General features: G+C 51.9%; 1 protein-coding gene across 3 annotated transcripts in view; it reads left to right on the top strand.

Moving 5' to 3' along the window:
* Positions 1 to 24,122, top strand: part of POC1A (POC1 centriolar protein A) — an 82,473-nt gene that overhangs the window by 52,975 nt on the left and 5,376 nt on the right. For 2 of the 3 annotated variants that reach the window (XM_011958833.1, XM_011958834.1), the window contains exon 10: positions 7,034 to 7,177. The exons of the other annotated variant lie outside the window; for it this stretch is intronic. In XM_011958833.1, the coding sequence (XP_011814223.1) occupies positions 7,034 to 7,177 (144 nt within the window). The remainder of the gene's footprint in view (positions 1 to 7,033; positions 7,178 to 24,122) is intronic. 3 annotated transcript variants of the gene reach the window in all.

Here is a 24,122-nt window from a genome sequence, read left to right as displayed (position 1 = left end):
GACAGAGCAAGACTCTATCTCAAAAAAAAAAAAAAAAGAGCAGAAGTTTTGAATTTTGAAGAAGTTCCTTTTATCAATTTTTTCTTTTATGGATCATACTTCAGCTATCATATCTAAGGAATATGCCTAACCCAAGGTCACAGAGATCTTCTGTTTTACAGGAAAAATGTATATTAGTTTTTTAGTTTTAGGTTTTGTTTTTTGTTTTTTATTTTTTTTGAGATGAAGTCTTACTTTGTTGCCCAGGCTGGAGTGTGTTGGCACAATCTCGACTCACTACAGCCTCTGCCTCCCATGTTCAAGCGATTCCCCTGCCTCAGCCTCCCTAGTAGCTGGTATTATAGGTGCCCGCCACCACACCTGGCTGGTCTCTACTAAAATTTTTGCATTTTAGTAGAGACGTGGTTTTGCCATTGTTGGCCAGGCTGGTCTCGAACTCCTGACCTCAGATGATCCACCTGCCTTAGCCTCCCAAAGTGCTGGGATTACAGGCATGAGCCACTACACCCGGCCTTATAGTTTTAGGTTTTACACTTAGTTCTATGATCCATTTTGAATTAGTTTTTGTATGTGGTGCAAGGTATGTACCGAAGTTCATTTTTTTGCACTTGGATACCCAATTGTTTAATCAACTTTGGAAATACTAACTTTTCTGTACTAAGTTGTTTGTGCACCTTTGTTAAAAATTAATTGGTCAGATACTGGTCTAGAGTTTCTGGATTCTCTTTGTTCTACTAATCTATGTGTCTATCCTTTTACCAATACCACAGTGTCTTGGTTAATATAGTTTTAGACTAAGTCTTGAAATCATGTAGTGTGATTCCTCTAATTTTATTCTTTTTTTCAAAATTGTTTTGGCTTTTCTAGTTCTTTTGCCTTTCCATGTAAATTTCAGAATCAACTTCTTGATGCCTAAAGGTGATTTGGGAGGAAATTGACATATTTACAACATTGAGCCTTTAATACATGAACACGGTGTATCTCTTCATTGGTATAGGTCTTCAGTTTTTCTCATTAGTGTTTTGTAGTTTTCAACATACACATTTTGCACATACGTTGTTAGATTTATACTTAAGCATTTTGTAGTGTGTTGAATGGGAGCCTCCCTGAAAGATATGTCTACATCCTAACCCCCAGAAACTGTGAAGATGACTTTACTTGGGGGAAAAGATCTTTGTGGATGTAATTAAGAATCTCAAGATGAGATCATCTTGGATTGGTGGTCCTAAATTGAATGACAAGTGTCCTTAGAAGAGCCACACAGAAGAGAGACACACAGAGAAAGGAGAAGAATGCCATGTGAAGAAAGAGGCAGAGATTGGAGTTATGTAGCCATAAGTCAAGGAATTATGGAGTCACCAGAAACTGAAAGAGGGAAGGAAGCATTCTCCCTTCGTGCCTCCAGAGAAAATGTGGCCCTGCCTTGATTCAGACTTCCAGAACTGTGAGAGAATTAATTTCTATTCTTTTATGCCATCAAATGTGACAATTTGTTACAGTAGCCCTAGGAAACTATTAATAATATATACTTTATGTTGTTTTGGTGTTATTGAAAAGTTAATGGCCAAGAATTTTCAAAAAATAATGAAAGACATCAAACCATAGTTCCAAGAAGCTCAGAGAAACAACAAACAAGCTGGAGAAAAAAACAAAACAAAACAAAATCCTAGATGAGTTATCTTCAAAGTTCTAAAAACCAACGATTAAAAAAGAAATCTTGAAGGTAGCCAGAGAAAAAAAAACATATATACAGTGGATCAAATGTAAGAATTATGAAGAATTCTCATGAAACTATACAAACTGAAAGAGTAACATCTTTAAAGTTTGAAGGAAAAACTGCCAACCCAATATTTGTACTCAGCAAAAATATTTTAGAAATGATGGGGAAGTAAAGACCTTTTTTCCCCCTAGACAAACCAAAGCTGACAATTTTTTAACCAGCAAATTTGTATTTATAAGAAATATCTAATTTCTCTCTCTCTTCCTTCTGGGAGTTCAGTTGTCCGTGTGTTAGAGGCAATATTGTCCTGTAGCTTATGGAAGCTCTGTTCTGTTCTATCCCTCTGTGTTTCAGTTTGAGGAATTGATCTATCTTTAAGATCACTAATTTATTTTCCCATTGAGCCCATTATAGCCATACTTCTCTGTTACTGGGTTTCTTATTTCTGTTGTTTCCATTCAACTCTTTCTTATAATTTCTGCCTTTCTGCTGAAATTCTCCATTTGATCATGTGTGTTGTTCAGTAGAGCCTTTACCATATTAGTCATAATTATTTTAAATTTTGTATCTCGTAGTTTCAACATCTAGGTCATCTGAGTCTGCTTCTACTGATTGCTTTGTCTCTTGACGGTGGGGTTTTTTTTCTGCCTGCCTTTTTGTGTCTCATAATTTTCTATTAAATGCCAGGCATCATGTTTAGGACAGTAAAGACTGAGGTAAATAGTCTTATCAGGAGTCGAGCTTAGTTTAGTGTTACCTAACGTACCTAGGTTGAGGTCTGGGTGATAGAGGATTTTCTCAATCATTTTCCTCACTCTCACCTTTCAGCCAGCCCTGTGGTCTTGCCTCTCAGAGGGGCATGCTTTTTTCCATGCTCTTGGCCCTCCTCCCTAGATAGGCTGCTGTTGCTTGGTGCTTGCTATTTTTTTGTTTTGTTTTGTTTTTTCTTTTTGTGGGGGTTGGGGGTGGGCTCTGTTGTCTTGACCCAGCTTCAGTCTTAGGCAGACCCTGTCTCCCTGAGTCTCAAAAGTCAGACATTCTTAGCGGTCCTGCTCCTTCCTCATTGAAAGGAGACCTTGATAATCTCAGCTCAGGATAGTTTCCTGCCTCTCCATCAATGAGGGGTGTTTTTATCTTTGCTTTTCCCTAGTAGTTTTAGGATGCTGTTCTACAGGGGAGAGGTCCTGGCAGGGCTTCATATCTTTCCTTGCTCACTGCCCTCTCCTAGGCCTGCACCTCCAGGAATGGTTTTCTCCCATCTACTGTTCTGCCCCCATTTGTTTGTCATGAAAGCCCAGGAGAGGTCTGTGGAGAAGAACCTGTGCATGGGTGCAAGCTCTACTTGTGCCTGTGGCACCTGGGGGTTCTGCACTCTTACCTTAGTCTACACTTGGTCTCCAGCAATTTGTTAAAACTATAACTTACCCACTCATATGGCACTTGGTGTCTCTTCTCTTCATGCTTTGCCATAGGTGACCCACAGCTGATGCTCACTTTCTGTTTTCCTTGGAAGTGTCTGTCTTTCCTTAGATTTCAGGCTACTGGTTGCTCTGTGACTTCAGCTCACTGATTTAAGAGAAGTTATGATTCTTTTAGATTGTCAGTCTTTTTCTTGTTAGGATGGAATTAACACTCTCCCCAGCTTTATATATCCTAGGCAGCAGCTCCTTATCCATACTTGTATCTTGATGGAAGAGTGAGATCATGGTCAATTCAGAGACCTCTCAAGAAGTCAACTCCAGATGGGTTGATTTCATGTCACAAGGAAGATTAAGCTCTTTCTTTTTGTTTTTAATGAAATGTTATGGTTTGGTTCCTCTTGTCTCTGGGTGGCTGAGTATCAGCCACAGATATTTAGGCAATTCCTGCTGTGTGCGAAGTGCTGAGCTCCTGATGCTGTATGAAAGGCAGGCAGCAGAGGAAACAGGAACTGAGGTGGGCAACACTTAACTGACTGTAAGAAACCAGAGTCCCACCCCAGGGTGGCATGAGAGGAGACACCTGCAGGCCCCAAGTGATATTTCTGAAAGTTAGAGCCATCTCTTGAGAGTCACCTTTTTTTGTTTTGGTATTAAGATTATTTATATTTGGCAAAAGTGAAATGTTGTTGAATTGATGTAGATATATACAGGTATGTGTGTGGGTTAATCTTTGTTGTTATTTTAGTGAGCATTACTTTTTATTTTTGGATGGAGTCTTGCTCTGTTGCCCAGGCTGGAGTGCAGTGACGTGATCTCAGGGCACTGCAACCTCTCCTGGGTTCAAGTGATTCTCCTGCCTCAGCCTCCTGAGTAGCTGGGATCACAGGTGCCTGCCACCATGCCTGGCTAATTTTTGTATTTTTAGTATAGATAGGGTTTCACCATGTTGGCCAGGCTTGAACTCCTGACCTCAAGTGATCCACCCGCCTTGACGTCCCAAAGTGTTGGGATTACAGGGGTAAGTCACCGTGTCTGGCCTCTTTGTGTTATTTTATTCATGTTATACTTAACTGAGAACCACCAGGCAAAACCCCTAGGACCCTTTGATGTTGAACAGACAAAACGCTGATGTGACTTTTGCATTTAAATGCTGCTTGGGTTATTCTGCCACTGTCATTACTCATGGCTCTGGTATGACTGTCTCTTCCCACTCTTGTGTGTCATTTTCTTATCTCTGCTTTCTTGCTTATTTGCCCAGCTCTCAGGGAAATGCCACAGCTCCAGAGTGCTGGCATGCAGGTGAGTGGCTCCAGAGCTGTGAGGGGCAGGGCTGCTGGCCCTTTGCTACAGTGCAGACAGTGGGGAGATTTCATTACACAGAAATTTTACCTCGGTGGGCTCTGCTCTTTGGGGTGTTGAGTGTTTGTGGAGGGCCTGCTCTGAGTTCAGCTCTGTGCTGGGCAATCATTCCAGGGTAGCTGGGTTGAGGAATTAACGCAAAAAGCGTTAGACCCAGGATTCAGAGGCCTCTACAGGGACGTTGGAGAGGAGTTGTGCACATGGAAGCCCAGCTACAGTCAATGTCACCTGCCAGAGGCTGTCTCATGCCCAGGAAGAGCCCGAATTTTGGGTTCAGATCCCAATTCTGTTATTTGCTGGGTAACTTAGAACAAGTTACTTAACCTCTTTGAGCCCAAGGGTCCATATCTGAAAAACAAGGTTAATAATGCCTATTGGGAAGGGCCATCATAAGGATGAAGTGAGGTTACATGTATTAAGTGAGGTGACATTAAATGAGGGCACACAGTGGATGGCAAGTAAACCATGGCAATTGCTGGACTGGTGGCGTATTAAGTGCTGTGATGTTTTCTGATGAGAGTGGGCAAGGAGGCAGGGAAATGGCTCCAGGCAGCCCTAGAGTTTGAGGCTGGTTAGTTTTGGACAGTCATTTTCTGACTGAGCCTTAGTTCTCTTTCTTGTCAAATGGAGACAGCCCATGAAAGTGTGGTATAGGTGGGAAAACATGGTGGCTGCCGCAACCCTCTGTTGTAAAGGCCACCTCTCCAGCTTGGAGCGCCGCGGCTGCTGTCTTTAATACTCCCTTGGAGCTGGCTCAACTTTGGCTCATCCAGGAGGGTTTCTATTGCTAAAGTCAGTGGTACTCACCCTGCCTCCCTGCAGCGTCCACTGTGCTTCCAGAGGCTGAGCTCAGCACTGTCCGTTTCTGGGCCATTGTGCAGAAACTCAGATTTTCCATTCCCTCCTTCCTAGGCAGCCAGCAGCACCAGACTCTGACCCATTCCATGACAATGCTGGCTGTGGGACAGAAGAGTTCCCTGCTCACACTCTTCCTCCAGTGGAGGAGTGTGTGTGTGTCTGCAAGTTAGGGGCTCCTCTGGAAGGAGTGGGCACAGCACTGAACATTTCTTAAGAAAGGCCTGCTGGTAGCTTCAGATAAGCATCTCTCACAGCCCAGCCATTTGAAGGACTGGCCCAGTCTAGATGAGGAAGTGGAGGCCCAGAGCTGGTCAGTGAGTGTCTGAGTCACCATTCCTCACCACTGCACTCTGCTGTGTCTCCTGACAGAACTGCCTTAGTCTGGGGGCTACTGTGGTAGGCTGAAGTCTATCCTGGCAAGGCTGGTGGACTTCTGAAACTTCCTTTTGGGATGGGCTTCTGGGTAAGCTTTGAGATCTGAAGCACGTTGATTCCTGGAGGACTCAGGATTCCTGAAGAGACCCAGCCCTGATGGCCGAAGTGGAAATGGCCACGGAAGTGGTCGACATGCTGATGATAGGCGTGTGGACATGGTGCTGCTCATGTTCTCAAGAACATCCCTCTGGCTCATGTCTTACATTCAGGTTCTCCTATAGCCACCATGAGGGCCAGCAGTTTTCCAAGTTCAAATCAGCATGCCCTTGAAAGTTTGTGATCTATGAGAATAGAATACTTACCTAATAAAGGAAAACATGCAGATAGGGTCCACGTGCTGAACCACATTCCCGTGGGAGCAAGTCCACAGAGGAACTGCAGGCTCTAAGACCAGCCCTGCCCTTGGACACCCATGGCTCCAGCATCCCGCCCACTGAACATGTGCACAGCACTTCCTCGGTCCACAGAAGCCTTTGTGCATAGGACAAGGAGCTGACTTTTCTGAATTTGGGGGCTGAAGGGCCTTAGGCAGAAACACTAAGCCCCTCACCTCCTGGAGTCCTATCTGAAGCAGCCCAGGGGTGCCTTTCCTGTGGATTCAGATTCCTGCCAGCCATGTGCCAGCCTGGGACATGCACACAGAAATCTTTGTTTTTCCAGGGGATCTGGGCCGGGATGGGGTTGGAACACCCTTCTCCCTGCCACACACACACACACACACTGCCACCAAGTTCTGGGCCACAGCTCCTTTGGCCTGGGAAAGGCATTTGTGAAGCCTGGCACATCCCCATATTGGGAGGTGGGGAATTAGAGTTCAGCTGACCAGGAAGAGGAGGAACTTCAGGCCCAGGCCGGGCTTTAGCATCTCTGGACTCACCTGGATGCCTGCTGGTGGGTGCCAGCTGCTTGAAGAGATGGGAGGCAGCCAGCCTCCCTGTGGGGCTCCAAGAGCAGGCTGAGGGCACTCACTGACCTACCTGCCCTCCTTCCCAGGCCCCTTTCTGCCTGAACCACAAGATGTTCTGATTCCACTCCTCACTTAAGGCCTCTGCCTGGAAAGGTGTGCATGTGGACCCAGATGTGGGAACGCTGCCACGCTGCTGTTTCTCACTGATGCTTGCAGCTTACCTTCTCAAGTTTGCTGGTGGTTTTCCCTTTCATCTTTTGGAGGGGCTATTCCTCTCACAGTATTTCTTTAAGCACTGGATAGACTGAGGAACTTTTTTCTTTCTGTCTTTAGCCAGAAGTGGACTTCCCTGGCCCCCCAGGCAGAGGCAGGAGTGTGGAGTCTGTGCAGAGCCAGCCCCAGGAGCCCGTGAGCGTGCCCCAGACACTGACCAGCACGCTGGAGCACATTGTGGGCCAGCTGGATGTCCTCACTCAGGTAGGCCACAGTGTGGGTTCACCCGTCATCTGCACTTGGTCCCACATTTGGACCCTTTGAAGTTGGACAACAGGTGCTGGATTTTTAAAAACATAATTATAATGGACCTGTTTTCCAGTCCAGATTAATGACATTGCAGAGCCTTCCCGGGGATCCTAGCTCTTGGAGCCATTCAAGCCCTGGCCAGGCCACTAGACTCCAAAATCCCCAATGCTGGGTACTATTGGAGTGTGCTCACCTAGAGCTGGCCTGGGCCGCTGAAGAGCTTTGAAAGAAACACTGTGTTTGTTTATTCCTCCCACTCTTTGCTGGATAGGCACTGCAGGGGCATGCCAGGGAACTGAGTAGTGAGTCAGGGCTTCTGAGAGCCTAGGCTCTGAGTTTGAGCCTAGCCGTTATCCTCTGAGCAACCTTGGGGAAATCCCTTCAGTTCTCCAAGCCCTGGTATGTTTTTCTGTAAAGTGCTGGTGGTTGTGGGCTCTGCCTGCCACATTCATGATGAGAATTAAGGGAGATGAATCTGGGAAATGTTTGACCCATGCCTGGCCCTAGGTAACTGCTCAATGAATGTTAGTTGTGGTTCTGACCACCCTCATCACTGAGATGGATATGGGCCCCGCCCTTGGGAGCATAGGTTGGCAGCCATAACACAGGCTCGTAGTGTAGCAGTTTCATTAAGCGCAAAATCCCCTGACAAGAGGTGGTGGCCAGCACTAGGGCATGCTTGGCAGGGCCATCCCACCCGAGGGAGAAGAGAGGTCCTGGCTGTCTATGGCTCTGAAGAGGCCATGGGCATGTCCAGGGAATGAGTGAAGCTCCAGGTGGCTGGCATGTGGATATGTGGTGGTAGGGTGGGGGAAAAGGCGGGATTTAGAGGTTCCCCAATTCCTCATCTCCTTGGCTCCTGAGGCCACGCAGGGACTCTGCAGATCCTCCTCTGCCATGCCATCACATGGGTAGAGCGAGGCTGCAGGAGGGACACATGTGGCCCGTGAGGAAAACAGAAAGGTGTTAAAGCCAGGGGGCAGGGGGTGGGGAAGCAAGGAAGAGTGGTCTCCAGTCCAGCTCACATGAAGGATGCAAAGGACCCTTGATGTCACTAACGGAAATGGAGCTGAGATGGCATGGTATCCTTTCCCCAGCTTGGGATCGTGGGCTAAGTGAGAAAAGCTCTTCCAGGGTGTGTCATCAGAGCCCAGCTGGGATGGCATACCTTGGGCCCACTGAAGAAAGCACTCTTGAAGGGAAAGGCCAAGTGTCATGACGGAGGGCTGTGGGACTCCAGGGCACAGTGTACAGACCTTGCTGAGAGGCTGCTAAGCCCTGAGAAGAAGGCATGTGCTGAGAGTGATGTGAGCAGCATGCAAAGACTTAAAAACCACCCCACTTCAAACCCGTCAGCAACTGCCTCATGTTTTTCACAGCCTCGCCAAGTGAGAGATTAGGGGAGGTGGAATCTATTAGAACTTTATAGGATAAAATTGGAAATTAAGTCTGAGAAGGTGGTTAAAAATAGCTTCATTGGATCCAGAGGAGTATAACACTAAAAACATTTCCTGTCACTGTGTTTTAGGGGTGCACATGGAAGGTTTTGTTATGTGTTCGCAGTTAGGAGTATGATAGTAACTTTTAAAAAACTTGCATCGCAGAGAATAAGTGAAGGCTGGCCTGTGGCCTGTGGCCTTTGGCCCATGGCTGGGTGTCTGGGTGTCTCAATGCCTCTGTGGCACCCTGGTCCTACCTCACACCATTCAGCCCCTTTGCAAATCCAACTGGCAGGCCACCCCCGACCAGATGCCAACAATATCAGCCAGTCACCTGCTTTGCAAAACTGACAGTGTCTGTGTGTTGCTGGATGCCATAAAGTGAGGCATGTTCTTGACGGACTCAATGCATCCCGAGGAAACTTGAGTTCTGCAGATGAAGCACCAGTTGAGGCCTTAAAGTTCAACCCATTTTCAGAACTGTGCATAGCACCTTTGTGCTAATCCTGGCAAGTTCTCCTCGGGCTTGGCTGTTGGTTGTCTTCTAGGCCCACCTTTCTCCTTGGAGTTGAGGTCTTCTCTAGCTGAGGTGTTTCAGCCACAGCCAGAGCTATCTCCACCAGGGAGTTGAAAGTTTCCCTGCACCTTTCTCTTGGCATTGGCCCAGCAGAGGCAGGTCCACAGCGGGCCCCGCTCTGGATGGTTCAGACTGACCCAGCCCTCCCCTGAAGCTTAGTGCCAGACGACCACCACCATCCATCTTCCCAAGTGGCTTGTTCAGCTGGGCTTCCTAATTGGTCTGTGGGTATTGGTCTCAGGTGCCACCCCATCAGCAAGCACTCCTCACCATCCACCGAGTCCTGAAGAGCCTTTTTGTTCTGGAGGGGTGGGATGCCCAGCCACCCCAGCACTGATTCCTACTAAAAAGTCATCCATGTGAATTATGCTGTTCTCCTCCGTCGCCCCCACTACCCCTTCCCTCCCCCACAGGGAAGTCTACTTCAAAGTGGCCTTTGAGAGGGAAGCTGTCTTCCAGGTCCTTCAGGCCTCCATCCTGCAGAACATCCTTCCAGGCGAGAGCCATGGGGCTGCAGCGGGCAGTGGCCAGGGATGTTTTCTGAGTGAGTCACAGAGTCTCCAGCCCCTGGGTAGGATACCCTATTTCAAAGGCTCACAGTCTTCAAAGCCTGCCTTCCTGCTCAACAGGCTGGTATGGCCCAATGTGGCAAGGTCACCCCTGTGGATGTTTGTGGCCTGTCTCTCACCAGTCTGGGGGTCAGGGACCCAATCTCAGTCCTCCCCAGGGTGACGCCTTCAGCAGCTCCTCTGTGTAAAGGAAAAGCCTGGAAGCCAGGAAGCTGAGTGAGCCGGTGAAGAGGAGTGGCTTTAGCTTTGTCTGGCTTCCCCACTGCCTAGCTCAGCAACCTTGGGCAAGTCACTTCGAGTCTGTGTGCCTTACTTTCAGAGCTGATCATAGTACCCACTTCATAGGCCTCTTGGGAAGCTCCTTGAACAGTACCTGACAATGCTGTGCACTGCTGATGTGTTGGGTGCTGCTCCTGTTGCTGCCATTGTCGTTATCCAAGGCTTGGGGGCCAGGGGGATCTGCATGACAGCACCAGAAATAGCTCTCCCAATTCTCCACTGCCTCATGAAGCTAGACCCTTCCCTACCCAGGAAGCCATTCCTTGGCCCTCAGAGCAGAGGTGGCAGGTTCCTTCCATGCACACACATTCACTGAGCCCACTCTGTGTGGTGGGCCCTGTGTGAGACCCAGCCCCACCTTCAGGAAGAACTCAGGACTGAATCTGCCGAGGTCGGAGCCAGGTGTCCACAGAGGAGCTGGCAACTGGAATCACTGGAAACAAGTGGGAGTCCAGACACCGGGTCAAAGCCATGGGTCCTCTGGTGTGGGGTAACAGAAACAGCAGCCCAGGAGTGCTTCCTCACCTGATGGGACACTAGGCAAAGTCGAGGCCTGACCCATGCTGAGGGTCTGGGGTAGAGTGGAGATAGGGACACAGAGAAGTTAAGACATGAGCAAGGGCAGTGCTATCATGGCCCCATCCCAGGGGCGATGAGACAAACAGCACTTTGGCTGGCCCCTGCAAGGCTCCTGGTCTCCGGAGGAAGCCAGCAAGTGGGGCAGCTTTCCCCAGCCTTCCAAGAGGCCTTACAGATGAAGAGGAAACCAAAGTGCCCTTGGGACTTGTACAGCATCAGAAACCCTTTAACTCCAGAAATGGGGTTGGTGTTTTACTTTTTTATGAATGCCTTTTTTATAAAATCCATACATTATTTTTCAAAAGTGTATTTATATGGGGAAAATAGACTTTGGGGTGACCTTGCGAGCCGAGCAGGTGCAGTCTTCAGGCCTCCCCACATAGTTGTTTTAGATGGAAAGTCCTCAGAGTGTGGGGATCACATACTCATCATAATTGTCATCCTCCAGGTTTTTATCTGAGGTCTGCCACTTTCCAAGGACTTCCCTGTGTGGCCCTCACTTTATCCTCCCACCTGGCACGTGACAGCAGCATCATGCCAGGTGCAGATAACGTGTTAATAATGACTTGTTGTGCCTGGACCAGCCTCGGGGTCCAGCCAACCTGGGGCTTCCCCAGGAGGCCAGGTGATCCTGATCTCAACCACTGTGGGTCAGAGCTTCCCCAGCTTCCCTTGCCAAACAGTTTTGGTGGAGTTAGAGATGGCTTCATCAAGAAATTCTGCAAACCAAACTTGACCTCCCTGAAAGGTAAGGCCAGAAGCTCTTGCCCTGGGCTCTGTGATCAGAGAGCCCAGCAGGCCGAGCGCCTTAGGTCAGCAGCCAAAGAGCACACACACCCTTGCCCTGGCCTGCCCCTGTGTGGGGATGACCCCTCCTTGCCCCAGCAAACACTGAGCTTGCTGTTCGGGGTGCTGTTGGTTTCTTCACTAATCTTCCTTGGGGCCCTGATCCCAGCTGATGCCATGCTTTGAGCAGCTGGGGTTTGTTCAGCTTTACCGTCCCCACCAGCTGTGGGGAGCAACTGTTCCTCCTTGGGTTTCAGGGCTGCTCTGTTCACCCAGTGAGCCACCTGCCCGTCAGCCTGGGCACACCTCCACCATTCATCACCTGGGTGACCTTGGGCAGGTGACGTCAATCCCAGAGCCTCAGTCTCCTCCGTTGTAAAATGGGGAGAGACGCCTCATTGGGTCCTCTGAGCTCTGCTGTGCGGTTCTTGGTTAACTGGGTGTGCTAGACTGGTGCCAGCTGTTCTGTGAAGCACAGCAGTGAGTCGATGTTCTTCTGGGAGCAATATGGGAAAGCACCAGGGCAGGCTTGTGGCACAGGAACGACAGGAGTGGACATTCCACAGTCCCCATGTCGCTGGACTCAAGTCCCAGGAATGCTTTTGAGCTGCCAGTGAGACTCTAGTGTCTGGCTAGGCAGGAGGATAAGAGAGGGGAGAAAGAAGAAGTCATTCCCCAACCCGGGAAGGAGGGCACGGGAGGTGACAGAGGCACTGGGGTGCACATAGACACTGTTGAAAATCAGGCATGGGTCATGGGGCCCATTAGATCAGACCCTTTAACCCGGACCTAGGCAACACGGGCCAAGATGGAAGCTCTTCGAAGATGTATATAGTACTTCCTGTGACAGTACATTTTTTGAATATAGATATTGTAATGGTTTTTAGGGAACATGTATTTCCTAACAATGGAACTGAGGATTTTCTTTAGAGGACTTTTTGTTCCTCAAGCCCCCTGTGGGAATTCTCAGGAACTGCTAGGCCTGAGGTCAGGAGCGTGGGCGTCACATGCTGCGAGCTCCCCACCCCACTGAGAGATCGTACGCCCCTCCCTCAGGGTCCAAGGGCCCTGCTCTGAGCCTGTCCTGAGACCCACCCCTCCCCTGTCCCCTCTGGAGAGAGCACACGCCTGTCCTGTGGCTGCCCTGGGGTCACTCACCTGCTGGGCCTGCCTCAAGTCTTCTGAGAAAGTTGGCTTGACCCCAGAGGCCCAAGGGTTCCAGAGAAAAACCCAGACCAGGAGTCAGAAGCTGCAGCTGCTGAGACCCGGCTCTGCCTCTTTTTGGCTTTCCACCGAGGGGAGATTTTAAGCACTGCCCCTCTGTCTGTCTGTCCCATGGGGTGGACAGCAGAGGTCAGCCTCTCAGGTGGGGCCAGGACTTCCCCTGAGGCGTTGTTTCATCTGCCTGTCCCCAGGCCAGGCTCCTCTGTTCTGAGCACCCCTGGAGGACTCCAGGCCAGTCCCTGAGGCTGCTAGGCCGGCCTGCCCAGGGATGGGCACTCAGTGGGTGTACAAGCAGAGGCCCTGGCCCTGACCCTGGTACTCCTTCCCCTTGTGCTCTCGGGGGTGCTGCCAGGTGATCTAGGGGTCTTTTTCACAGATGCCAGAAAACTCACCAGTGAGCAGGGAGAGAGGCTGTTTCCACAAATAGTCACTGCTGCATGAGCTCACCTCCACACTGGCTCTGTGGCTTCCTTCCTGAACCCTCAAGAGGCCAGAGGGCTGCTGCACAGTGCTCAGCTGCCCTCAGGAGTAATGGAGGTTCCAGTGGTATCTGGAAGTTGCAGAGGTCCTGGGCCTTCCTTAGGGCAAGGGGGTGGAACTCGGGGGTGTGGACAATGACCCAGGAGCTGGGGAGGCTGCTGTATGGGGGCCCGGCATAGGCCCAACACACGCGGCTTGGTGGTTTTGCCTCAGAAGCCCACAGCAAAGTTATTTTTGACTCCAGTTTCACGTCTTGCTGCTTTTTAAAAATACCAAGCCATGAAATTCCTGCTCCAACTGTTTTTTTATGGCACCCAGTGTTTCAGGCTGGCCACAGCAATGCTGTGATGTCACGTTCCAGTTCCTGTGACTCATGGAGGCTGCTGGGCTCTGGGACTTGAAAATGCATGTGGTGGGGAGCAGGCAGGGAGCAGGCCTGCCAGCCCTGCTTGTTTGGGTCTCTTTCGCATTTAATTTTGTTAAATGTTCAAGTCATTGCGTTTTGTTGTCCTAACTCAGCAAGGCCAAGGATTTTTACCTCTTTGCTTTGGGGATACAGAATGGCCTATTTGCTTCAAGATACCTTAAACCTGCTCCCCCACACACACCCATGGTAGTCCTGGCAGTTCCTATTTGACGGGCTGCTCAGGTGAGGCATCTGGTTCCACACTGGTGGGGAAGGTGGCAGTGCCTGGCCCTGATGTGGACCAAGCTGCCTCACCACTCTCAGGGGCTCTCTGTATCCCTCTTTCCTGGGAGGGCCTGCTGTTGCTTATGGAAATATACTCCCAATTTTATAGTTATACCATTTTCCCTGGGGATCGGTCCTCCCACGTGCACGCAGACAGAATTTGTTGGGAGGGTATAGAGTGAAAGTCACCCAGTGCGTCTTCCCATCATCCCAGGAGGGCGTGTGCAGCCCTCCTAACACTGCTGCCACTTGCAGACAGGGCCATAAGGGTAGTGGTGGGTTGTTTCTGCAAAAATGGGCCCCCTCTCTGCATCAGCACATCTAGCCAGCTCACCTACTTGGTCCAGAGTGGATGTAGCCACCCTCCTTGTTGTGGATCTTCATGGGCTGCCCTTTTGGCCAGAGTCATGTTCAGGACAACCTGAACTTCTTTGTGGGGGTTTGGAAACAAGAGGCTTGTTTTCCTTCTGTTAAGAGGCTACTTCTGGGGTACAAGGGACCCAAGACAGTGTCCGGTCTGTGCCAGGAACACACTTGGTGGCAGAGGGACTGGGGGAAATGTCTGTCTGTATGGGCTCCTGGCCCTTCTCCAGCCCTGTTACTATTTTTGGCATTTTTCCCAAAGGCTTCTCTGGCTTTGCAAATGTGGCGGGACAGGGGAACCTGCGTCTTCCCCACATCTCAGGTCAGGGCCAGTGCCCTGCCTCCCTCGTGACATGCAGCCTGCGAACAGCACTCAAAAATGGGCAAGCTCGTGTTTGCCGGGGAACTGGATGGCAGCTCCCATGGGGGTCTGGCAAAAAACTCTGGTTTTCCATCTTTTACCCCATCTGTGGTTGTGGCAGAAAGCACCCTGTTCCCAAAGAGGCTGCAGATTGAAGGCCCCTGCCTGCCAGCTGGGCTCGGCAGTGGCTGTGGTTACCTCTGGGGCCTGGGAATGTTCATGGTCGGTCATATGAGATTTCTTCTGTGAGGCTCTGAGCAGGCTTGGAGATAGGGGAGGGCTGGGGAGATGGTAGGCGGGAGCGGGTGGTGGAGAGCAGAGGCTGGGAGCAGGGAGAGAGGCCCATGCAGGGACATCTCATTTGGGCTGAATCTAGGCTTGCTTTGAGAGGAGGAAGGGAGGGGACTCCAAGTGATTTGCTCTTGCTCCTCTGGGACCTGAGGGCCCTCCAAGGAAAGGCCAAACACAGGCCACAAGAAAGGGGCCTTGAGTGTTATGACAGGAGCCCCAAACTGGCCTGCATGGCTCTGAGATTAAGCAAGCCACAGCCTAGTTCATCACAGCTGACCCCGTGACCACTTGGTGCTTTCCTGAATGAGGCACCACCATAGCAGGGCAAGGAAGGGCTGTAGTCGGGCCTGCTGCTTCTTCCCATGCGCTCTGTTAAGAGCCCTGATCCAGGCCTGTACTATGGGTACAGAACCTCATCATGCCCACAGTGGCCATGGCTGAGGAAGCACAGGAAGCCTTGAACTTAGCATGGCATTTGGGAAGCAATTATGTGCCCCTTGCCCTTCTGATCTGGGCCCAGCCAGTGGCTCCAGAAAAGATTATTGCCCAGGTTTCCCCACTGTGGATCAGTGGATGCTTGGCAGGATAGGGGAGCCTTGAGACTCCATCCCTAGTGGTTTGTGCCCTTCTTCCTCCCGGAGGTGGCCTTGCTGGGTGGTAGCTGCAGCCGGACTTGCCAGGCTATACTGAGACTTCCAGGCCTCCAGCAAGCTATCAAGCTGTCTCTCTGGCTTAGGATGATAATGTTTTATTGGGTCTTGGGAAAGTAGTTAACTAACTACTTTATATGGATTGTTGGAAAAGTCAGCCTCTGAAGAAATGAGATGCAGAAGGCGGCCAAGGCCAAGGTCCACACCCCATGCTCAGCCCTGGAGTCAGAGTCCAGCAAAGCCTATGGCCAAGCATGACTGGTGTCCTACACCTTGGGGCCTATCCCGGTCAGACACTTGGCCTCCCTGGTGGCCTGTACATGGCTGGCAGGGATGTGCTTGAACCCACCCCGTGTCAGTGGGGCTGTGACTCAGGTCCTCCCTTTGGTTGTGAGCAGCACCCCATGGGTCCCAGGAGCATCCGATTTTATGAATGGTCTGAGTGGACCCACTTTTTATAGCTTCTCCTTTTGGGAGAAAGAGTGATATGGAAAAGAGAGCTGTGTTCATTTAAAAGGAGTTGCTTTTAAGCCATGAGGTAGGTAAATAGCCAAGATTCCTTAATCTGGCGGCTAATCCACTAATAGAAAATAGTGTTTCATGTACTTCCCGAAGCTAATCCTCAGTAGAGGTGGGGGCTGGGGGATGCAAAACCATCAGAGAAATCCTATATCCCTGAGATAATGTGAAACAGAACCATGGACCGTAGGCTCAAGGGACCAAAAGCTCATTTTCTGTTGTTTGCAGCAGACTATGGAGTTAGGGGGAGTGGTTAAAAAGACAGTTGCTGGGTCTAGAGAGATTGGGAAGAATTTTTTTAGAAATTGGTTCTTTTGTGAATCGGCTGTTTGTGATCCCGGGCATGTTAGCATGTCAGACATCAGCATTAGAGGGGAGCTCCATTCCTTCCTTTCTGAGGTTCAGGCCTCAAAGATTTTAGTCGTCATCAGACCAGGACTGAGGGGAGGGGAGGAACTGGACTGCTTCCTTGACTCCCACCCCCACTTCCTGCCGACGCAATGAGGCTTCCTCCTCCCACAACTAGCTGGTGGGGGCTGGCCCCTCCTACTGCCCACCCCACTCTCCTCTATCCCTTCAAGCCCACCAGGTCCAAGACCCACGCTGGGGTGAGTGTTCCTCACAAGCTGGGTGGACCCGTCCCTAGATTAGGGCTGCCCTTTGGCCTGGGGGATCTGGGCTGACAGGCACCAGGCCTGTGTTCCCTGCATTCCCACAGCACTCAGGGCTGGGCATTTGTCCATCCAGTCAGTACTCAGTGTGCACCTGCTGTGTACCAGGTGCTGTCTAGGAGCAGGAAGACAGTGATGAGGAAGAATAGACAACAATCTCTGTCCTCATGGCACTGGCACGCAGACTGACTGATGTCCACAGGCTGCTTGAAGGGCATCGTTTGTACCCTCTGACATGTAGGCCCCTGAGCTGCAGATCATAAGGTGCTGAGTGGTGGCTGGGGCCAGGAGGCAGAGCCTTCGGTGGTGCGAAGGGCTGGGCTTAGACCAGCAGGCCCTGTCTGCAGATGGCTAGGCTGGCTCCTCTGGCCCCCCAGTCACTGCTGACGTGGCAGCAGGCTAGCCAGGGCACCACCAGCAAGGCAGGGCCCTGCGTGTGCACACACACAGGCGTACACCAAGTGACAAAGCTGGAGTTGGCAGGAGACAATGCAGAGCTAGGGTAGGCAGTGGGGCCTGGCAGCCCTGCTTTGTTTTGATAGCTCATGAGACCCCACAGCAAAGAGATTCCCCTTTTATTGCATCTGTTTTAGATCTTCAGAATCTGAGTGAAGTCAAAACCATGCTACAGGGGAGATTAATTCAACATTTTTCATCTTTGCAGTGAAGCCAAAGGAAAGTTAGACATTCAGTGCAGCACAGTTGAGACCAGGGGTGTTGAGTCAATGGCCAGCCCGAGGACATTTGCCCTGGCCTGCCACAAATGTCCTCAGTGGTGTGGCTGGGTGACTGCACCCTCTCCCTGAGACTCAGAGCAGCTGGGGCCACCCCACCTCCAGCCCAGTTATCTGGCTCCTGTGTTGGTGGGGAGGAGACTGGGAACCCCAGCCCCACCAGGGAGACCTCGTGGGGGCGCCCACATCAACCACAACCCGGGAAATGATTAAAAGGAGCTTTTCATCACAGGAGAACTTTAAGAAGCAGCCAGACCACCATGTGCATCAATGGCTCACACCCTCCCAAACCTGACCACAGGCTGCCCTATTTGGGGCCTCATCAAGCCCCATCTGTGCCCATGGCTCCCCCAGCATCCCAGAGCTCAGCCAGGGCAATGGCTAGAGGAGTTATGTTCCCCATAGTGCATGCCTGTGCCCAGCCAGACAGAGCAAGTGCTACATGCATATTAGCTGTTAATATGAATATTGCAGTGACTACAAGAGATGCGTTTTACAGACAAAGACACCGAAGCCCTGAGTCTAGTAACTTGCCCAGGGCTGCTTGGCGAGTTAGTGGTCAAGTTTCCCTTTGAACCTAGGCCATATAGCTGGAGAGCCTTTGTGCTTACCACATGGGACCAAGGTTCCCCACTAGGAATCCTTCAGTGGCATTTTCCAAGGGCCCACACCCATGAGGGGAGGAAGGCAGGCATCTGAGCAGTGGGGCCAGGGCAAGGAGGCTCCTGGGGTAGGAGAGTGGGCGGGCCTCAGGTGGGCAGGGTTGGGCAGGGAAGGCAGTATTGGTGGGCAGCACAGGGCCTGGAGGGCCACAGGAATGCCATGCCGCGGAGTCTGGCCTTTATTCCTGAGCTCTTAGATAGGAAAGGGTCATGGAGAAGCAGTGAGGAGGCAGAGGGTGAAGGGTGTCCCAGGAGTAGGGCAAGGGGAGTCACTAGGAAGCCTAGGTGTGAGGATGGGGACTGAGGAGCAGGCAGGAGGGGCACCTGAGTGCTGAGAGGGAAGTGCCTCGAGCCCTGCCTGGAAGGCCCTAGTGCAGGAGGAGCCCAGCTGGGGCGGGCGATGGGGTGCCTGCCTGAGTCTGGCGAGGGCAGAGCCCTGATGTGGCTGCCCCTGCCAAAGGTACGCTGACCAACCCCGTGTGGCCACCAGGGGGGCCTGGGACAGCATGGCCCTGTGTGCTCACCCTCCTACTGCCTCTCACAGGCTTTACCCAGCTGCTGCCTCTCCCTTAGTCAGTGCAGCTTCCCATCTTGCCCCATCAGCCACTGATGCCTTATCTCCTGGCCTCCCTGCAAACCTACCAGCCCAGGACAGTTGCAGCTCCCCTTGCCACTATGTCCCCAGCCCAGGCAGAGTGCTTAGTGGGACACATGGCTGGATGTTGGCTCCGCCTCCACCCATCAGTCTGGCCCAACCACCCTGTCCACTTCCATGCCACCTGTCTTCCAGCTCAGGGGAGGCTCCCATAGGAACCAGTACCACTCACCAAGGAGGGCCCCAGGTACCCCCACCCAGGGTTCTGCTAAGAGCAGGATGTGGATATGGGGAAGGACCCTGGCCAAGGTGAGCACAAGGCCCCTGGGAAGAGGGGCTGCCCCAGAGCTGGGGGACAGGGGGATGGAGTGGGGAATCCTCAAGTGAGGCCTGCACTTGGAGAAGTATTTTTAAGGATTTGGCCACCCTTTTTCTTTCCTGCCCCTAAAATGTTCTTTGCTGTCGGTGGTGGAGTAGCTTTCCCCCGAGCCTAGATGGGACTGGTGCTGCGGCCGTGTCAGTGCTCGGAAGCCCCCAGGAGCTAGGGTCCCTTGTTTGCTGCCTGTGGTGGGTGCCTGACAGATGTATGGAAGTGAATGATGATGTTGGCTGCCCCCGAGGAGGGTTGTGAGTGTCCCACAACTCCTCAGTTTTGGAGAAGTTACAGCTCCAGCTTCCCTGCCATGTTCGCACATGAGTGCATGAGGGAAGCCTTCAGCAAAGGTGGTGATGACAGTGGTTGTGGGAGGAGGAGCAGCTCCTCGAAGGGACATGTCTCTGAGGGTGTGACCTTGGTCTGTGCTCTGAAGTACCAGTCCTTCTGTTTCATGGCCTGTGGGACCAGGTGGCTGTGGTCAGTTCCTAGGTCGAGGCTCTTCTCCCAGAGTTTATTCTGGAACCAGCGTTCTACAAATTGGCCACAGGCATGTGGGAGCAGCATCCTCCCTGGCTGTGCCTGCTCGGACTTGTCAGCCTGGTGAGGCAGTGCCAGGGAGTGGAGGATTCTCTGTTCCCTTCTGTTTCGAGCTGAGGGCCCTAGGGTCCATATCTCTTCCCTGCTCAACCACTTGAGACCAAACACCCTGGCCTCCTGAGAGTTCCAAGAGTGTGTCTCAGGGCCTTTGCACCTGCTGCACCTAGTACTTGGAAAGCACTTGCATCGGCTCATCCTGTGTTGCTTTCTCCCAAAGGCCTTCCTGTCAGAGTTGATGCTGTCCTTCCCAGGTCGGGCAGCCCTGGCATCAGCCCCATAGCAGGTGAGCCGTGGCAGGGGCCTGACTCCACCCGGAGCTCAGTCCCAGGTGGCCAGACACACACTCTGCTCCTGTTCCCCTCGCTGTCTCACCAAACACAGAGTGAAAAGGGAATGAAGAGGCCTTGAAAGGAAATAGAAATAGAACTCGGAGAAAAACGCTAAGAAAAAAATGCAGGACAAGCCCACCTCAAGAGGAAACCAAGCTAGGGAGAAAAAGAGGCTGGGGCTGAAAGAAGGGGAGGTCACACTGGTAGGAGGTGGCCAGCAGGAGAAAGGAGGGACAAAGGAAAAGCCCACATAGCCCAGGGAGAGTGCTGGGGTGTAACTAGACCTGAGGGGAGAAAGTGGGCACAAGGGACCGTACGTTAATCCATGGGGTGTGAGGCGCAGCCAGGTGAGTCGCACCTGTCCTTGTTTGCTCATTTTGCCACGTACGAGGGTGGGGGCTTCACCCTCCCCAGAAGCACTCTGCTCCCACCTCCTCTGTGCCTGTCCAGAGAGGAACTCTTCCTGTACCTCTGCAGAGCCCGTGGGAGTGTCATACCACCTGTGCCCCTCGCGAGCTGGGTGGTCATGCAGAGGCCCCTCTGAACTTTCGTGATGCCCCAGATGCCCGAGTCGCCATCACACACATCAGAGAAGCTAAGGCTCTCCCCCCAGCCACCTCGGAGGCCAGCAGAGCTGCATAAACCCAGGCTCTGTCCCAGGCAGGACATCTGAACTGGTCAGTTTGGGCCACTGGTGGGCATGGAGGATGATATGGCATCTGGGCTCAACTGTTCCAATCTCGGAGCCCTGTGGGGCACATAGCAGGCTTTCAGCAGACATCTAATTACTCTATGTCAGTAGAGAAGGACACATCTGCGGTAGTGAGGTGCAGACTGGGGGTGTCTGTTGAAATGTCCCCAGTGTTCCTCTTCTACTTGGAGTTGGGGGCCCAGGTGCCAGACATGTCTCTGAGGACTTGTATTTCAGTGCAGCTTCTTTGGGCATCACTACAATTTTTAAGAAGCTAAAAATAAAAGCCTGTCATTTTAAAATCAGTTCTTTTTATACCATGCTTAGAAGGCCCTTTAAGGTGTTACATAAAACGTCTTACATGTCTTGAACTGCGAGTGAGAGAAGGCACACTCGCCCTCTGAATGTTGCCCCAGTGGGACAGATCACAGTGTCCCCTGAGCAGGAAAATTAGGATTCAAATAGAATGCCATTGTTCATCCTTTCCTGGGGAGATTTTCCTTGGAGAACTCAGGTGAATGAATCATGGCTGGAAGCCCTACCACCTGGCCTAAGCTCCTAGATCCACTGTCCAGCTACTGAGAGCCAACCCAAGCTAGCCTGTCACCATGCTCTTGGTTTTGGTCCCCAGCATCTCAGCATCCTCCCTGTTGGGTCACCTGGGTTGGGCAGTCCCTCCTTCATCCCTACCAAGGAGCTTTCTAGGAGGTTCAGCCCATCACTGACATCACCCTGGGTCCTGGCAAGGCCCTCGGCTCCCCTGTGCTGGACTCTGCTCTCCAGCCTGCAGGGGCCTTATGGGTCCGCTGCCCTCCCCCTTCCCCCTCCTCCTTCCCTCCTCACCCACTGGCTGCCCCCGATAGGATCCTCAGTAGTCCCAGTCTCAAAAATGCAGAGCAACTCTGCTGCTGGCTCAGGCTTCTCAGACCACCCCATGCCTGCTAGACCCTCTCAACATTCTTGGGGGTCCTCATACTCAGCCTGTGTAATCTGGAGCCCATCTTCTGCCTCTCCTGCAGGGCCAGTTCTTGTCTTGTGTTCTTGGCCTTGAAGCACATCTCCTCCTCTCTCAGATCCCTGTCTAACTCGTCACCAGGTACTGGTGCTTCATTCTTTGTGGCTATCTCTGGTTCTATCCACTTTCCTTCCTGGCTTCTCCTGCCCCCAGTCCAAGCCACCGTCATCCCCTCTGGTTCTCTCTTGCCTGCACCTCACCTTCCCACAGCCATGAAGCCACTCGCAGACTGTCCCTGTGTAGTAGCCAGAGGGGTCTCAAATCCCCTCAGCGTGGCACCCTCCTGCTCTGAGGGTAAAGATGAAGCTGCTAGGTGTGACCTGCAGGGCCCAACCCCATCTCCTGCCTCCCCCAAGGCCCCCTCTTCTTGCTCCAGCACACACACCTCCTTTGGTCCATCCTTCCCGTTTGTTAGCAGCCAGCTCAGGGCCTTCGCGCACACCGTTCCTTGGGGCCTGATTCTCTTCCTGCCCCTCTTGCCCCTCTGTCCCCGCAGTGCAGCCCACTGTCTGCGTGCCTGTGTAGCATCTGCCTCGTTGAACTGGGGTGTACCCTGTGGGCCCAGCCAAGTCTGTCTGGGTGTTGTCACCCTGGGCCAGGGACAGGCCAGCACGGGGAGGTGCTTAGTGAGAGTTTGAGTAAGTGAAGAGCGAGGGCAAGGGTCAGCAAATTTAAACAGTAAAGATTCTAGGCTTTGTGGGCCATACAGCCTCTGTCACCACTACTCAACCTGCCATTGGACCCAGAAGGCAGATACCATACAGAAGCCAGCAGGCGTGTCTATAAAACCTTATTTACACAAAGGGGCAGCTGGCAGTAGTTTGCTAACCCTTGGTCTAGAGAAACAACAGAATACATTCGATGGCAAACAAGTGATTTGAAGACCAAGGTTTTCTTGAGAAGGGCCCTGGCTTCCTGGAAATTGCTGGTAACAGAGTAGGAAAAGGGTTCAGAAATGAGCCCCCAGGTGAACCTCAGGCAGATGTGACTTTGAATATAAAACTTCTGGAGCCCTGCTGACCACACCCCATGAGGCTTCCTGACACTGGCCATGAGGGCCTTGACCTGGGAGGCGGACAGTATCGGGTGAGGAGTGACAGTGCCCAGGCCATAGGGTCCTCACTCCAGCTTCCTGTCACTCCGACTTAGGGAGAGAGAGGTACCTTGTTTAAAGGTGAACCTTGTCTTCAGGGGATGGGGCACCCAGCAGTGACCCAGGTGAGTTCCACAGCGTGTTTTGGGGCTGATCACTTAATGCTGCAGTGGCACAAATGCCGGTGAAAGAAGCATTGACAGTGAAGCGACTGGGGCAGCTTCTCGTTGCATATCCAGGAGGAGGTTCTTGTCTCTGTGTCCTTTCAGTTCCTTTTACATTGAGTTTTCGTGATTCACATGAATTATTCTTATGACCTTTGTCATAATTCCAAACCTAAATGTTTAGCCAGGTAAGAGACTGCTTTTCAGGGGGAGGTGACACGTGAGGCTGACAGTGTGAGGGGGTGGGTGACCCTGGGGGCTATCCATTCCCACTGGCTGAGGTAGGAGCTTCTGCTCATTTAATTCGGAGCAGCCAGGCCAGGCAGCCTAAACCAGGACAGCAGGTGCTGCTGCTGGGTGAGGACAGGGACCCCGACTCTTTCCTCAGGCTGCCTGCATTTGGGCGTCAGGGCTGGAAGTGGGATGGGACACCAGCAGGCCTCTCCTTTGGCATTCTTGATGGGGACAGAGCCAAGATGCACACTGCCCAGTGCTTTAGTGTACACACTGCAGCCAGGCCACCCGGGCTCACAGCCTAGGCTTGTCACTGATAAGCTGTGTAACTTTAGGCAAGTTACTTAATCTTACTGTGCCTCAGTTTCTTCATCTATAAAATGGGGATGATAAAAGCTCCTACACTAAAGGTTTGTTGAAGTTTTTGGTACACACGAGCCCCCCATGAAAGTCAGCTGCCAAGAGAAGCCCACGGAGCAGAGGGTCAATCATCAGGGTGAATTGCCCAGAGCCCAGTCCCAGGACCTCCTGCTGGTCCCCCTCATACTGCACGGAGGACCTAAGAGTGTTCCCAGGGCGGCACCAGGTCCTGGGAGAGGGAATGAGCTGCCTGGTTTCTCCAAGGTCAGCAGACAGAAGGGGCCGCACTGTGGGAGGGTGGACCCCAGCATGAGGGAGTTCTGGGAGATGGGCCATCTTTCCTGGCCACTTTGCCCAGGCTGCCCCTCTAGCAGCCAGAGCCCTGGACTCCTCAACCCCTGTGTCAGTTTCCCTTTACCCTGCCCCAACGCCAGGAGCCATGGACACTTACGTCAGGTAAAGCAGTTTCCCTTGTTGACACCTGGCACCCGACCCAGCCTGTACCTCTTTGGGGACTTTCTGAGGGGCTGGGACCAGACCTCTGGCCCCTGCTCCTCTGTACAGAGCGCAG

This window comes from Colobus angolensis, unplaced genomic scaffold, assembly GCF_000951035.1.
Source record: "Colobus angolensis palliatus isolate OR3802 unplaced genomic scaffold, Cang.pa_1.0 Scaffold477, whole genome shotgun sequence".
In the NCBI taxonomy this organism is placed as follows: Eukaryota; Metazoa; Chordata; class Mammalia; order Primates; family Cercopithecidae; genus Colobus; species Colobus angolensis.
The sequence above is the reverse complement of the archived record's forward strand: the minus strand, read 5'-3'. Positions and strand labels throughout refer to the sequence as shown.